Source organism: Fusarium redolens (genome assembly GCF_020744475.1).
Source record: "Fusarium redolens strain MPI-CAGE-AT-0023 chromosome Unknown BKA55scaffold_6, whole genome shotgun sequence".
Classification (NCBI taxonomy): domain Eukaryota; kingdom Fungi; phylum Ascomycota; class Sordariomycetes; order Hypocreales; family Nectriaceae; genus Fusarium; species Fusarium redolens.
The window spans coordinates 2251476-2264707 of record NW_025763669.1 but is presented as its reverse complement, the minus strand read 5'-3'; the positions used below and the strand labels follow the sequence as shown (position 1 = coordinate 2264707).

Below are 13232 nucleotides of genomic sequence, written 5' to 3'. Positions count from 1 at the left end.
GCGATTCGTGATGAGGGTGAGCGGATTCCGGTGTGTGAGCATGCTGTGCATGCTCACGACGAAGTTCAACAGAATCAGACCGCTTTCGCTTGTGAGACCCTTCAACATCAGGATAACCGGGTGATTGAAACGGTGGTCGATCCGAACTTTGGCTAGGAATTTGATTTGATGAAACTTCTGGTGTAGGTGGAGGCTGAGATGTCGATGTGCTATGTGCGCGCTCATCCATGGCTGGCTTCTCGATGGTCACAGTAGGCGGATCTGTAGTCCTGGGTGAGCCCCCGTTAAGGGCGGTAAAAGTTGACATTATAGACAGACTCGCTGATGGTGCACAGCACAAGGGAGCAAGTGAGTCGTAAGAAGCGCCAATAGGCCGCACAGCCAAGCCTATAAGCCTGCAAGCTCAGAGCGGTTTCCCAAGAACGTGGAGATGAGGCGCAATTGAAGTCGCTCCGGACGTTCCGCAGGTGGCCGTGAAAGCCGCGAGACTGGGGGATAGGCTCGCTGAGCAATACGTCAGAGTAACTGACTGAAGTGTCTGGTGATTAATGATGATGGCGTCGCTAAGATCAGGACAGTTGAAGCAAACTGCGTGGCGCAGTGGCCTTGGAGAAAGCAGCAGGTTCAGATAAACCGGGCTCAGTCGAATATCCACCAAGACAAGTGAATCGATCAATAACAGTCAGTCCTTGCCGCTACAATTCTATCGTCCAAAATTGAGGCCGTTCTTGGCGGAAAGTAATTTGAGATTGAGATTGAATGACGCTGAGATTGGAAGTTAAAGAAGGTGAATTTGGATGAGGTGATTTGATCCAGTACTCGTGGAAAGAAGGCGAGATGAGACAGTAGCCAGACTGATTTCTCTTTCTAATTTGGGATTGAGATCGAGATTGAACTTGGCAACTATAACCAACGTAAAGAGCGTGAATCAACGGAGTTAATGGCCTGAAAGCCTTTTCGACATGCGCGCTCGCAGATAAAAGATGAGGTTGAAAGCGTATTTGCTCGAAGAGTATCCGTAGAGTAGCGGAAAGTTGGGTGGTTGAGGTTTGGAAATGACGAGACTCCCGGCGCTTGGGGCGTCGGTAGGTTTTTGACGCGCGATTAACACTTGAAGAGCGTCTGTAATCGGCGAAAAAAAAAAACTAGCTGGGGGTGTTCGTGGCGGGGAGTTCAGATCAGTCAGGCCTGGGCTGGCCTGGCGGGACGGGAGAGAGAGGGAGGGGGGTCCTTGGAATTAGGTGGAGGGGAGGGGAAGAGTCAAAGTCAAAAAGACTGAAGGACGAAGGGGGAAGAGGAAGAGGAAGAGGAAAAGGAAGAGAAGGATCGAGATTAGAATGAGATCCAAGATGGAGTGAGGGTGTGGGAACCCGGGTAGGATATGATAGAGAGAGGGAAAGTCCAGGGTCTCTAGAGTTAAAGGAGCCAGCAACACGAGGAGACGAAAGCTAGAGTAGAAGCCAGGCTCAAGTCAAAGTCATGTCAAGTCAAGTCAAGCTAGAGAGAGGGCGGCAATGACAGGGACAGTAAACGGTGACTGACAGTCTTGGAAGCATGGCCAGATAAGCAAGGGACAAACAGACACAGGTTCACTTTAGATTCGAGTAACACCAGAAGCGCAAATTTGTTTCATCTCGTGTTAACCACTTCTATCAATTCAACACCAAAGCAGACGAGAACAGAACAGGCCGCGTCTGTTGAATTGAGGTTATGTGAAGTGAAGTAAAGTGAGGTAACTTGAAAGAGCCTTGTGGAGCTTGAGACTCGAAACAGAACTTTCGCTGTAAGAAGAAAAAGCACAACATCTCACACCTCCAATCCTGACACCTTCACCCTCACTAATTAGGGGGGTGGAAGAATCAAGAGACTGGGGCCAGGGGGGCCCCTGGACATGGAGATGGACCCATGAAGGAGAGTGGAGGAGACGTGGGAGGGCAAGCTAAGTTACAGTAGCCGGGGCGCGCGGTTGGTAGTAGTAGGCTTTGTTAGCCTTTTGGTGTTGGTCCTGGTCCTGGTGCTTTGTGGCCTCGTGCTGCTGGTGATTGATGGACTTTGATGGTGGTCGTATAGCAGGATAGATTCCGGTAGCCACTTGAAGTAAAAGCTAAAGTAATGTACAGTATCCATCCATCCACGCGTTCATTAGTTGGTCAGTCTTTTACCGAACGAGTGGACGGAGCTGGTTCCAGTGTGTGTTTGCTTTCGATGCGGCTAACCTGATCTCTAGCATGATGAGGATGGTAGGGCTCAGATCATGTACTTGCATGTCAAGACGCAACTGAGAGGCAGACAGCACTGCTCTGTCTGACCAAAATATCATCAAATCGTATCTATCAACAAAGCCAATCTTTTTAAATAAAATAAAAACACCAATCATCCATGCATTTGTATGCTCGAGTCTCCAACCCCAAGAGCACTTCACCCAGGTCGCGGCGGCGTGGCGCTTCATACGGCGTCACTCGCCTACTAGGTACGGTCGGCATCGGATACCTCGTCTATGAGACCTCAAGTACTTACAGCCCCAAGGTACCTGCGCCGGAACTGCAGAGTACGGTAAAGTGCGTACCCTGGCCTGTCGCGGAGGTATGGCCCTGCTCACCTCAAAGGGTCTGAGCAACCTCAACCTCATTCTCATTCTCAACCTCGAATTTAGCCCGACACGCATTGCTATCCCCAATTGTGATCGGGCATATCACGTCACTACCCGGTCGAGGACGATCGTCCTGGCAAATCAATTGACATCTCACTCGCCCAGATGGGGTTTTTACAATGGATCCAAATGTTGGATAAACATCTCCAGCTATTACACTGGAGTAGACAGGCCCATACTCTGTCTGTCCATCAAGCCATCCATCCATATCAACCAACATAAGGTCCTGAGCACGGAATCTCTCCGTCCCCAAATGCGACCGTACCTTCCGATCAACTATTTGCATATCCTGTTCCATTCTTCATTGCAACTGGTTTTATCGCTTGCGTTGGCGTGTCGCTTGCATGTATGCAGAGCGTTCAGCACCCTTCAGAGTCTGCCCCCCTTCATTTCCTTTATCATCAACTCGACTCTCGCCCTGCACTTTTCTCGCATTCTTGATCCTTCTGGCGCCCTCAAACTTCACTGGGCGCTTTTCAACTGTCGCCATGGGCCGCGCGACTGGCTGAGTGACGACGGGGCCGCCCTCGACCGCCCAGAGTCTAGAGTCGAGAAGTGACAAGGGCCGCTAAAGGGCTCCTCTACGCTTAGTTCGGTGTGTGTTTAGCCAGACACCCTCGGGTGCGGATCAAGGACCGCACCGCGTGTTGCTCTGCCGCGGTCTTTCTTCAGGTTGGGCGGCTTTGAAAAGCGAACTTTGCAATGTGGTACCTCTAGAATAGCATAAATACGAACGATGCCGATTTGTTTAAGCGCATTAGACGAGATAGAGCCAGGAGCCTGTGGCACAAATGGAAGATGACTCTTACAAATCATTCGAAATTCGAATCAATCATTTTTAGAATTATTCCCGAATTTACCTCCAGGATAGGATAATTTAGTAATTACGTAGGAAGGTAGTTGTTGGTCGTTTTAATTGTCTGAGTCATCTCGTCTATCTCACGCGCGACAATGATAATACTCAGAAAACTGTGCCGCGAGCATCCATCCACTGCCACTGCTCATCAATCACCTAAATTTACGCCTCTTGGCATGACACTCCACCTCGCGATGTGCCTTTCACAAGCTTTTCTTCCCGCTCCATTATCATCATCACCACCCATAACACTGTCGGCGCCGCCGCCAAACCCTAGCCCTTGAGTTCAAAACAAGGAATGCCATCCGCTGCCGGCCGATCACTGACAGAAGCACTTCACCTCACCTCAAAAGGATACGCACGACTCGGTAACAGGAGTCCAGTCAGATACCTCCTACGCGGCAACGACCCCAAGCGTGTACAGTACCCGCTCTAGGATCGCCCTTGGGGTAATACTCCCGGATCCAATAAGCGACCCTTGTATACCTCCAAAGAGATCAACACCAGAGAGGGATAGGGATGCAAGATAAAACTTCGTGTTGGCCTCCTGTACTCCGTAATCCTGTAACTGACGCCAACCTAGTCGCGCGACTCTCCAAACAAGCCTAACCGAGCAGACTAAAAATGCTGACTGTCTACCTAAATCCTTCGTGCCACAAGAGCTGTTATTTAGCGCGTCTCATTTATTCTCTTCTGATGTAACCTCGCTTTCGTGACGAGTTCAACGTAAGAGACCGTTTGGTCCCTTGGACTGCTATATCTTCGAGTACTCTTCTGGGACAACACGAACTGGCTTCTTTATCTAAAAGTCAAGAATTTAAAAACGTAGCCACCCATTCGAGGGGGTACATTCATATCGCAAACATCATTTTAGAAACACGGCCATGATATGCAGAATTGATGCTGAAGGCAGATATGATACCTTACCTAAGGACACATATTGTGCCTGAAGATGAGTGCGAGCATTCTTATTAGTACATATTCCTTCAAGGATAATAAAAAAAAGGTTCCGCATAGTTCAGGTTGGCGTGATCTTATCTCTTTCTTCTAATTGTTTCTACAACGCTGTCGTAATAGCTAAACCACGGCAGCCTAAGCCAACATACAAATTTCTTATGCATTATCTTAGGCATTGGTCGGAGGAGCTGGCACCTGCTTTTCTCGTACAGTCTCAAAACGACGACGAACTGCCAACCTAACTGGGAATTACCGCTAGTACTCTTGAAGTTAGCCTACATGAACCTAACCTAACAGGCCCCTTCCCTGAGGTACGGCTGGGTGGAGAACATCGGCGCCCCGTTCGCTCTTGCCGCGGCACTGGCAGGCACACAGAATGTTACCCCACTTCTCTTTTAACTGAACCTCAACTGGCAATTCTTCAGCTTCAATCCAGCAACTGCAGACTTCGAAACTATTGCTAGACTTCGTCTTTCCAGTCTCATCAACCTGTCATGGGCTAGCTTGTCCCCTCTTATCTTCTTAAGGCCTGTTGCCGGCTCGGTCGCCAGACGAGAGATCCGAGGGGCCTCACACATCACTGGACTCTTGAACAACACCGGCTTCGAAAAGCGAACAGTATCTCCTGAGCCAACCACAAACCTTTGTCCTACCGTCCACCGCATGTCGGCGGATGTGGTGTCGGGACTGTGCGCCTCCTCGCCCCAGCAGCCAATCAACAGCTTCTTTCAAGAACCAGATCTGGGCATTTGCAAGGGCGTGGCTGTTCAGGCACCTTAGGCGAGACAGAACCATTAACGCCGCGTCTAACACGCTAAGACCTGTCTCGTGGTCACTCGCCGCCGTCCGCGGCTGTGCCAGGACTGAGCCCAATCTTCAATTCACCGGCAGACTTTTAGATAGCCTCAGCCCGTGTGAGCCGATTGATCCTTGGGAATGACATGCGCGAGCCTGACAACTTACTGAGTCCCGACCCTTTGCTATAGCCTATAATCTATCTACCGAGACGCGCAATAACAGCTCGAGCGTACGTACGTGTTATGGGATATGCCGGTATCATATCCCAGCTCGTTCCTGGCATAATTGAGGCTGGTCCTGCGTCTAGCTCAAATCACCCTTGTTCGGCGGCCTCATTCAACACTCATAGCCCTATTTGATACTGGGGTCCATCATGAGTGTCTACAAGAGAGTTGCTCAGCTGGATATTGCACGCCCGTATTTTGTCAGAGATGCGCGGCCACGCAACTTGATTCCTACCGAACCAACTGAAGCAGCACCAAAAATATCTTAAGCGCAAAATGGCTACCGACATGCATCCCTATATGGAGCATGACGGAATTGACGACGAAACAGCCCATTTTTGGAAACATCCTCAGTTCAAGCTGGTGAGCCAGCATGGGCCCTGGACTCTGTCACATTTCCACGTCTGCGTACCGTTAGTTGACTTCGAATGCCTGGTCACATTTCATGTCATGGAACGGCATGACACCCTAGAATCAAAGAATTTAATTGGCTCATCGATTGCCGATGTTCCTATTCTTGTCTTTGTTGCTCTCCGCCAGCAGAACATCATTGACCAACAATGCTAAGTATTAGACACTTCCCTGACCTTTCGTTGCATGCATCACATTTCGTCTAGAGCCAAATCTAAATCAGTGCTTGCCACGCCTCAGTCTAGCTGCAGCATCTAACTCACCCACTGCGCGTTTTGACTCCTGTGCCGCCTATGGCTAGGGACGCTATCAGCTGTTCCTTGTACACTTGTGATGGAAACAAGCCGGCTCCTACCTGTGATTGGCTCATTATTGAAGACAAGGGGTTGGCCCGTGGTGACTAAAATTGTCACAGCAGATACCTAATGCCCTAAGAGAGGAATGATGGGATTTTAGCGCCTCTATCTCCAAACCCATGGCCAAGCAGGTAATAGCCAGGTCTATATTGCTGCACTTTATCTTCTCGCAGGCACACCGCCGCGTTGGTTGCGACCTTACAACAGCAGTGCTGCAGCTTTCAAAACGAAACCGCGGGGAAGCGGAGGGCTGATTCTGGCAGTGGTGTCAGCTCACTTCGTCCATTGACAAGAGGTTTTGTCAAACCTCCGACAATCAACAAGGGGTTTGCTCCAGGTCGCATTCTAAATTTTTCCTTGTGGTGAGAAACAGTTTCGAGGTAACACATCAAAGCTGATCCATGATCAGAGCAGGCCGGTAACAGTCGAGCCGCATCTCGGCATGCGGAAGCCCAGTGATTGATCAGCACGAAAAGACAAAAAAAGCATTGCATGGCGAAAATAACTCCGTCAGCGGGTCCGAATACTACCCTTGCGGGTAATATACTCAACCTGCTACTGCAAAGATAGCATTGGAGGCGATCATTGCATGTTATACGGCATGCTCGCTACTTTCATGTAATAGGCACGGGATATGGCGAGCGAAGGGGCTGTTCTCGTTGCGATTGTGCTTCTGAAGGCTGGTGAAGTGTAGTTGACTCCCGAGTTACATCCTGGTCCATCAACCAGAAATTACTTCTGAACTACGGGTCAAACTTTGGGGAAAGTTGACCCTGGCTGTTGTGGCTGTTGGTTTCAAGACATCCCTCTTTTCTCCATGTCCGTTGCTCTTGGGCGCTTTGTTCTTGTGACACAAACATCCTCGAAAGTGCCGCGGGCGTCCGCGGAAAGATGTGCCATTGAAGTTACTATCATGATCGAGCGTGGCGTGATTGTGTGCAAGGTTGGAGCCAAGCTCCAAACAATCAGCGACATACTATGAGATCCCGGAAGGCAAACAAGGCGAAGCCAAAAACCTTCATGTAATGCCTTGCCAAGTTTATGAATAGCCTTGAATGGTTTGTTAGCGACGGATTTGTTGCATGAGGTGTGATCTTCGTATGATGCCTTGCCTCCAAATCTGCCACTCTGCCACTATCGTGCACCGAATACTGTCTTCTGAGTTGTCCTTCACAGCTTCACGCCGCGGTGGCGCATATGAAGTGAGATGCATGAAGTTGGTCGATGGCGCACTGAATAGCACACACTGTTGTTTTCGCCTCATATCTGAATGCATCAGTTCATCCCTGTTGGAAAAGCATAGAGAAAAGAGACAACATTCAGTAAGATGTCGAGGCCACCCTCACCCCGAGAGAACTCTCGGACTAACGTTGATGTTGTTCGGTGTTCTTGTCTCTTCTCGACTTGGTATCCAGAGATGCACGAGCGCCGTCATGATTGTGGATGCACGTACATCAGCCCTATAATACCTCTGAACTATATGTTTATGTTCATATTCCCTGGGTCTTCCGTATTTATCGGAGACCCTGTTTCCAAGACAGGTTGCATCATGAGGAACAGGCATAATTCGCAGTCACCAGTCGAAACTCCAGCCAATCACATGTTGTGTTGATGGATGCTGAAGACGTCACATCAAGAGCCTCAACACCACGAAGCATGTCATGAACCATATAATATATCCCAACAGCTCCATTTCTAATTATATAACACTTGTTTCATCTAAAAATATATTGCCAGTGATTCTGTGGTGACTTCGCGGGCTCGATATCCAATAATGCTTCATACGTCCACAGCTAGCCGCCAGCTAAGCGCTGACCTTGCGTCGCATTTTCCCATCTCGCAGCTTTCCAGAATAACCAAGATCTTGGCGCTTAACAAGGGTGAATCTAATCTTAGGTCAGATATGTTGATGCGGATCATCATTCTTGCATGTTGGGATGCCACGAGTTGATTCTATTCTTGGACCATAGACGCCGACCACAACATGCAGCTATGCAGGAACAGCACTGGGCGTCTCGCTCGAGATGGCTTCATCTTTCACAAGCGCTGGCCCCTGTTCAATGAGGCTCCTGTAATCTAGAACCATGCACACTCTCCTTTTCAGGAGGCACACCCCATCATCATCTATCTGTCTCCGGCGCCAAAGAACCAGGTTCCAGAGGAGCGGCAGCACTATCTCAGTTGATCTGAACCACTCGATTGGCGCTCCTGGGCCCGTTTAGGCAAGTCGAGGGTCGACAGCAAGCACGTTGTATGTAAGTCATGCGGGCCCGAGGCATTGGATGGCCTACACGCCCTGGTGGTTCATATATCCTGCTCTAGGGGTCATCTTTTACCAGGAACACGGGTCGCTTTCAAGGGAGATGGAGTTATAATTATAGGAGCATGTTGCTAAATTAGGATGCAGCCTCACTGCAGCCGCCGATGAACTGCATGTTCTTCAACACAACCTCATTCCTATCGTTTATCATGCTTCCTAGCGCCCATTACATCCCTCGCAGGACACTTTAATGGCAGAGATCCCTGGCCGTTTCAAGTCTGTCCTTTGAATAAGCACTTGTTTGCAAACACAAGGTGCAAATGCAATATCATTCCTGCCCCACGTGGTCGAGACGCCCATGTGCCCACACCCTAGGTTCTTTCTCAAGAGATGCACGTCTGGATTATGGGTTATGCAATATCTTGAACAGTCACACAGCTTGGCTCCACTGGCGGCGCTTCGGTACAGCAAAGATATGTTGAAGGGATGGTTTGTATGACGTCCTGGCCTCTAGGCGTCTCTCATCTCAGATACACATCCAAGATTAGGTGCAACCCTGTCTCGCCAGAGCCCTTGTCCACGGTATGACATATCTCAAACCAATAACTGCCGGTCCTGGCAGATCTAGCCATCGGGTCGGTGCAAAGATCCCTGTGTTCCTGCAGGAACGTTAGCTGCAGCATGTCGCGTGCAGCAAGTCACTGGCGCGTATAGCTATGTACCGTGGTACTTCGAGGATACCTGTACATTGTCCTACTTCTTCTGTCTTTTATTGCTCTTGTCGCTGACGCTACTCAGAACACTCGCGCTTCTCTTGTGCGCGGCACCGCTGCTACCAGGACGCCCGTTCTTGTCAGTTTCGTTAAGCAGTTCCGTTTCTTTGTTCGAGGCGTCCGAGGCCTCAATAGTAGGGGCTGCTGTTTCCGAGGCATCCTTGTTTGTATCTCCAGGTGCAGATGTGACGTCGCCATCTGCTTTCTCAGTGGTCGTTCCAGCAGCTGTTCCTGCCTCTGTGTTGTTGCCGGTCCCTGTGTCCTGGTCTGCTTTGTCCTTTTCTACTGTAGAGTCAGATTCAGGGGGAGCCATAGCCTTTTCCCGATCTGCTTTTTTGGCCTGTTCAACCTTGATCTCGGCATCGAGCTTGTCCGACACCTTGCGGGCATCGAGCAGACTATTGACAGCCGCAAGGAGCTGCTCATACTGATGTGTCGTAGCCGCGGTGGGCATGGCAAGCTTGTTGGGTACGTCCAGTTCGTTGAGAACATTTGTGATGCGATTCTGTTGCTGATTAGACTTGTGTGAGAACAGCTTATTGATTCTCTCAGTTCGGAAAGTCGGTCCAGAGCCCAATCGATCATGATGCGTCACACCGTACAATAACTCCTCCTGTGTCGAGAGCTTGCGGCGCTCCTGTTGTTGCTGTGGCTGACCCTTCTTGTTGTTCGAAGCTGTCGGTGTAGCGACAGGTCCAGTTGAATCACGAGGCCCTGTGGACGCAGCTGTGCTTTCCCGTCTCCCGGCTTCTTGCGCAGCGGCGGCAGCAGTCGCAGCGGCAGACGCAGCAGCCGCTGTTTGCGGTGGTGCGGTGCCAGAAGGGCTGGTACCATCACCAGGCATTAACGATTTGCGCTTCTTGGACTTGTCAGCAGTCATTAGGTTTTGAAGAAGGTTCTGCAAGCCAGCAGAAGACTTGAAGGCATTGATGTCAGTGTCCGCTCGAGGATAATCGAGACGATTATACAACTCGCGACGCTCTTCGTTGAATCGCTCACTGCGTGCCAGAATACGCTTAATTTCCAGCAAGAGCGATTCCTCTTCACGAGCTTCTTCGCGTGACCGAGTCAAGGCGTTGAGCGCAAACTCCTTTCTTAATTTCTCCTGCTGTGGATTGAAATGCGCCATGAGTTCATGAAGGGAAAATTCGGGCTGTGTCATGTACTGCACAGGCTTTTGCGCTGCCATCATTTTAGAAGCAACTTCATAGTATCGTGCTTTGAGATCTTCCAGAGAACGTGGCCGTGTCGCCGGCACGATGGCCTTACTCTCATCACCGTCGGCATCAGCCTCTCCGTTTGTCGCAGGAGGATTCCATTCGTAGCGGTCCCAGATCAGAGGCCATCGGAGGTCAAAGCCACGCGCCAACTCGAGCAAGTAATCCGTCTCCTCCTTGGTCCAGTCATTGTGTTGTAGTGACTGCTGATACTGGCCCTCGCTATACTGCGGTACTGAAACCTGAACGTTGTATTTTGCAAACGCAGAATCCTCTATTTCGTCTCTGGGTCGTTGTGGCTGATCTCCTTGACTCGTCTGTTCTGGCGATGGGTCGCTGCCGTCTTGCTTCTCATCCTTCCTCCTCCAGTGTCGCAAAGTAAAATCCGAATCGCCACGCGCCGAGTTTTTGAACGGTCGCATCTCCCATCTCGCTGCAGGTTTGCGACTTGCAAAGCGTCGCTTCTTGAAATGTGTGACTTCAGGGACAATAGCAATGGGGTTGTCGCCTCCGAGATTGTGTACCTCACGAGCCAAACCCTTCAAGTTTGGCCTTGGCGCAGCAATCTTTTGCTTCTTGCTCGGCCTGGGACCTGATGCACCATCACCCAGGTTTAGCACATCGCGAACGTCGGAAGAGGTCATTTTCGGAGTATGTCGTGAAAATAAATTGTTAAAAAGAAAAAATGACAAGTGTAACTGGTCCAATAATCCGTTAAAGTCGAGCTTCCATCACCAAGGTCATCAAATCCAACCACGTGATCCACTTCTAACAATAATTTATCGGTTCGTATCTCGTTTATTGATCCTCTTTGTTGAATTCGAACCGCTGGTGTTTGGTTGACGCGTCAAAATTTTGGGGTTGGTTTGAATGAATTCAGAGTAACTGCTGAGGATTAGGATGCGCCGCCTTTGCCCAGGATCAGAATCTGGGATGGTTGCGTTATCTGCACGTGACAGTGCTAAACCCCCCTGGCCGAAAGCCGATCTTTGAACGTGGCAGCTTCGCGGGCGCCAACGTCGAAGCCAGAGCCAAAGGGGGGACAGCTACAATACCTTTAAGCATTGGACTTTGTCACGACATCGCTTCGCTTTTTAATCAACGACACCTTCCGTAACGTACCCTTTCCAACAATAAACCGATTCGTCCAATTGCGCCAAGGACATCAGTGCAGTAGCTGTCGCCATCATGAGATTCCTGCTTCCTCTCCTGTCACTCAGCGCCGCTGCGAATGCGCTGCACTTCTTCATCGACGGCACAACCCCCAGATGTTTCTACGAGGAGCTGCCCAAGGATACACTTGTCGTTGGACATTACACTGCTGAGGAGTGGGATGACCGAGTATCAGCTTGGGTAAAGCATGATGGTATCAGCATCTACATCAACGTCGATGTATGTTTTCTATGGACAGCTGTCCACAAGCATATTGCACTATCTTTCGAACATTTACTAATGACTAATAGGAAATCTTCGACAACGATCACCGTGTCGTTTCTCAGCGCGGATCTGCCTCTGGCCGCTTTACCTTCTCCGCCGCCGATGCTGGCGACCACAAGATCTGCTTCACCCCTTCGTCTAGCTCTGGCCGCACCTCGTGGCTCTCAGCCAAGAACCCCAATGGTGGCATCAAGTTGACTCTCGACTTGGTAATTGGCGAGACCAACCAAATCGAGAGTAGCGATAAGGGAAAGATCCAGGACATCACATCACGTGTCAAGGATCTCAACGCTCGTCTTGCTGATATCCGAAGAGAACAAGTCTTCCAGCGTGTAAGATGCCTCCGTGAACATGTATCTATGAGAGCAGAAAACTGACGATATGGGCACAGGAGCGAGAGGCCGAGTTCCGAGATCAATCCGAGTCGACAAATGCCCGTGTCATTCGATGGATCATCATCCAGCTCATCGTGCTTGGCATCACCTGCACCTGGCAGCTTTCGCATCTTCGATCATTCTTTATTAAGCAGAAGCTCACCTAGAGTGATTGTTCGAGCAATTTTTGTTTACGAGTTGAATCTTAGACTTCGGTAGTCCAAGAACAGTCAACATGTCGTTTATTGGGTTGGGTGTTGATGGATTGCGTACCAGAAAAGGATAAAAGAGATCGTTGGGCAGTCAAGCTACGGCGGGGAGTTCATCTTTCAGTGACGATGGCCGTGTAATGTTACATATACATGATGATGTTTATTAAATCTTTTACCTAAATGCATGCTCGAACGGGTGGAACTGACGACTGTGATAAAGATGGCGACGCCTTTTTCTTTTCCCATTATAAAATTGCCGAAAAAAAAAAAAAAAACGAGAACTCCCTATTGTGCTCTATCTTCGTTTCACAACAAATCACCAAGCTTGTAAACTTCAAACTCATCCCCACGCTAACTGCTCTCTCCATCTACACCAGGCAAGACTGGGTGACATCAGGCCCCCCGATGGTAGCTTTCGTCTCGTGAGGTGATTACACAAAGTTATTATGGACAGCGTCATAAGAAAAAGAGAAGAAACAACCCAAACAAACCCAAAAATGCTGCCCTGCACCGTCTCCTTGCGCCTTGCTGCGCTGCGCTGAAGATTAAACGTGGTTTTAGTATATTTCGTAATGGTTTGTCAGACAAGAGAAAGGAGCGCCCTCTGCCGTAGTCCCAAACGAGATCTGCTTCCGCTCCAAAGGGTGTCATGCAAGTATATCGACTGGTAAGAACGGTCCGTAGGCGGCCAAAAGGTTCTATAATGC

General features: G+C 49.7%; 4 protein-coding genes across 4 annotated transcripts; 2 read left to right on the top strand and 2 right to left on the bottom strand.

Moving 5' to 3' along the window:
• The first annotated feature begins 2120 nt into the window (after nt 1-2120).
• BKA55DRAFT_565180 (uncharacterized protein) lies at nt 2121-3418 on the top strand. The gene has a single exon (XM_046192525.1). The coding sequence runs from the start codon at nt 2586-2588 to the stop codon at nt 3207-3209; it is 624 nt and encodes a 207-aa protein (XP_046051389.1). The 5' UTR covers nt 2121-2585; the 3' UTR covers nt 3210-3418.
• A 1330-nt stretch (nt 3419-4748) lies between these two features.
• BKA55DRAFT_538193 (uncharacterized protein) lies at nt 4749-5544 on the bottom strand (the record flags this gene model as incomplete). Its single annotated transcript, XM_046190008.1, has 4 exons — nt 4749-4952; nt 5106-5326; nt 5427-5450; nt 5499-5544. The coding sequence occupies 4 exons, from the start codon at nt 5542-5544 to the stop codon at nt 4749-4751; spliced, it is 495 nt and encodes a 164-aa protein (XP_046051388.1).
• Nucleotides 5545-9265: 3721 nt separating this feature from the next.
• BKA55DRAFT_641350 (uncharacterized protein) lies at nt 9266-11520 on the bottom strand (the record flags this gene model as incomplete). The annotated part of the gene is made up of 2 exons (XM_046197135.1): nt 9572-11520; nt 9266-9412 (listed from the first exon to the last, which is right to left on the bottom strand). The coding sequence occupies exons 1-2, from the start codon at nt 11144-11146 to the stop codon at nt 9266-9268; spliced, it is 1722 nt and encodes a 573-aa protein (XP_046051387.1). The 5' UTR covers nt 11147-11520.
• Nucleotides 11516-12686, top strand: BKA55DRAFT_565170 (emp24/gp25L/p24 family/GOLD-domain-containing protein). Its single transcript, XM_046192524.1, has 3 exons — nt 11516-11894; nt 11966-12271; nt 12331-12686. The coding sequence occupies exons 1-3, from the start codon at nt 11691-11693 to the stop codon at nt 12478-12480; spliced, it is 660 nt and encodes a 219-aa protein (XP_046051386.1). The 5' UTR covers nt 11516-11690; the 3' UTR covers nt 12481-12686.
• The last annotated feature ends 546 nt before the right edge of the window (nt 12687-13232 follow it).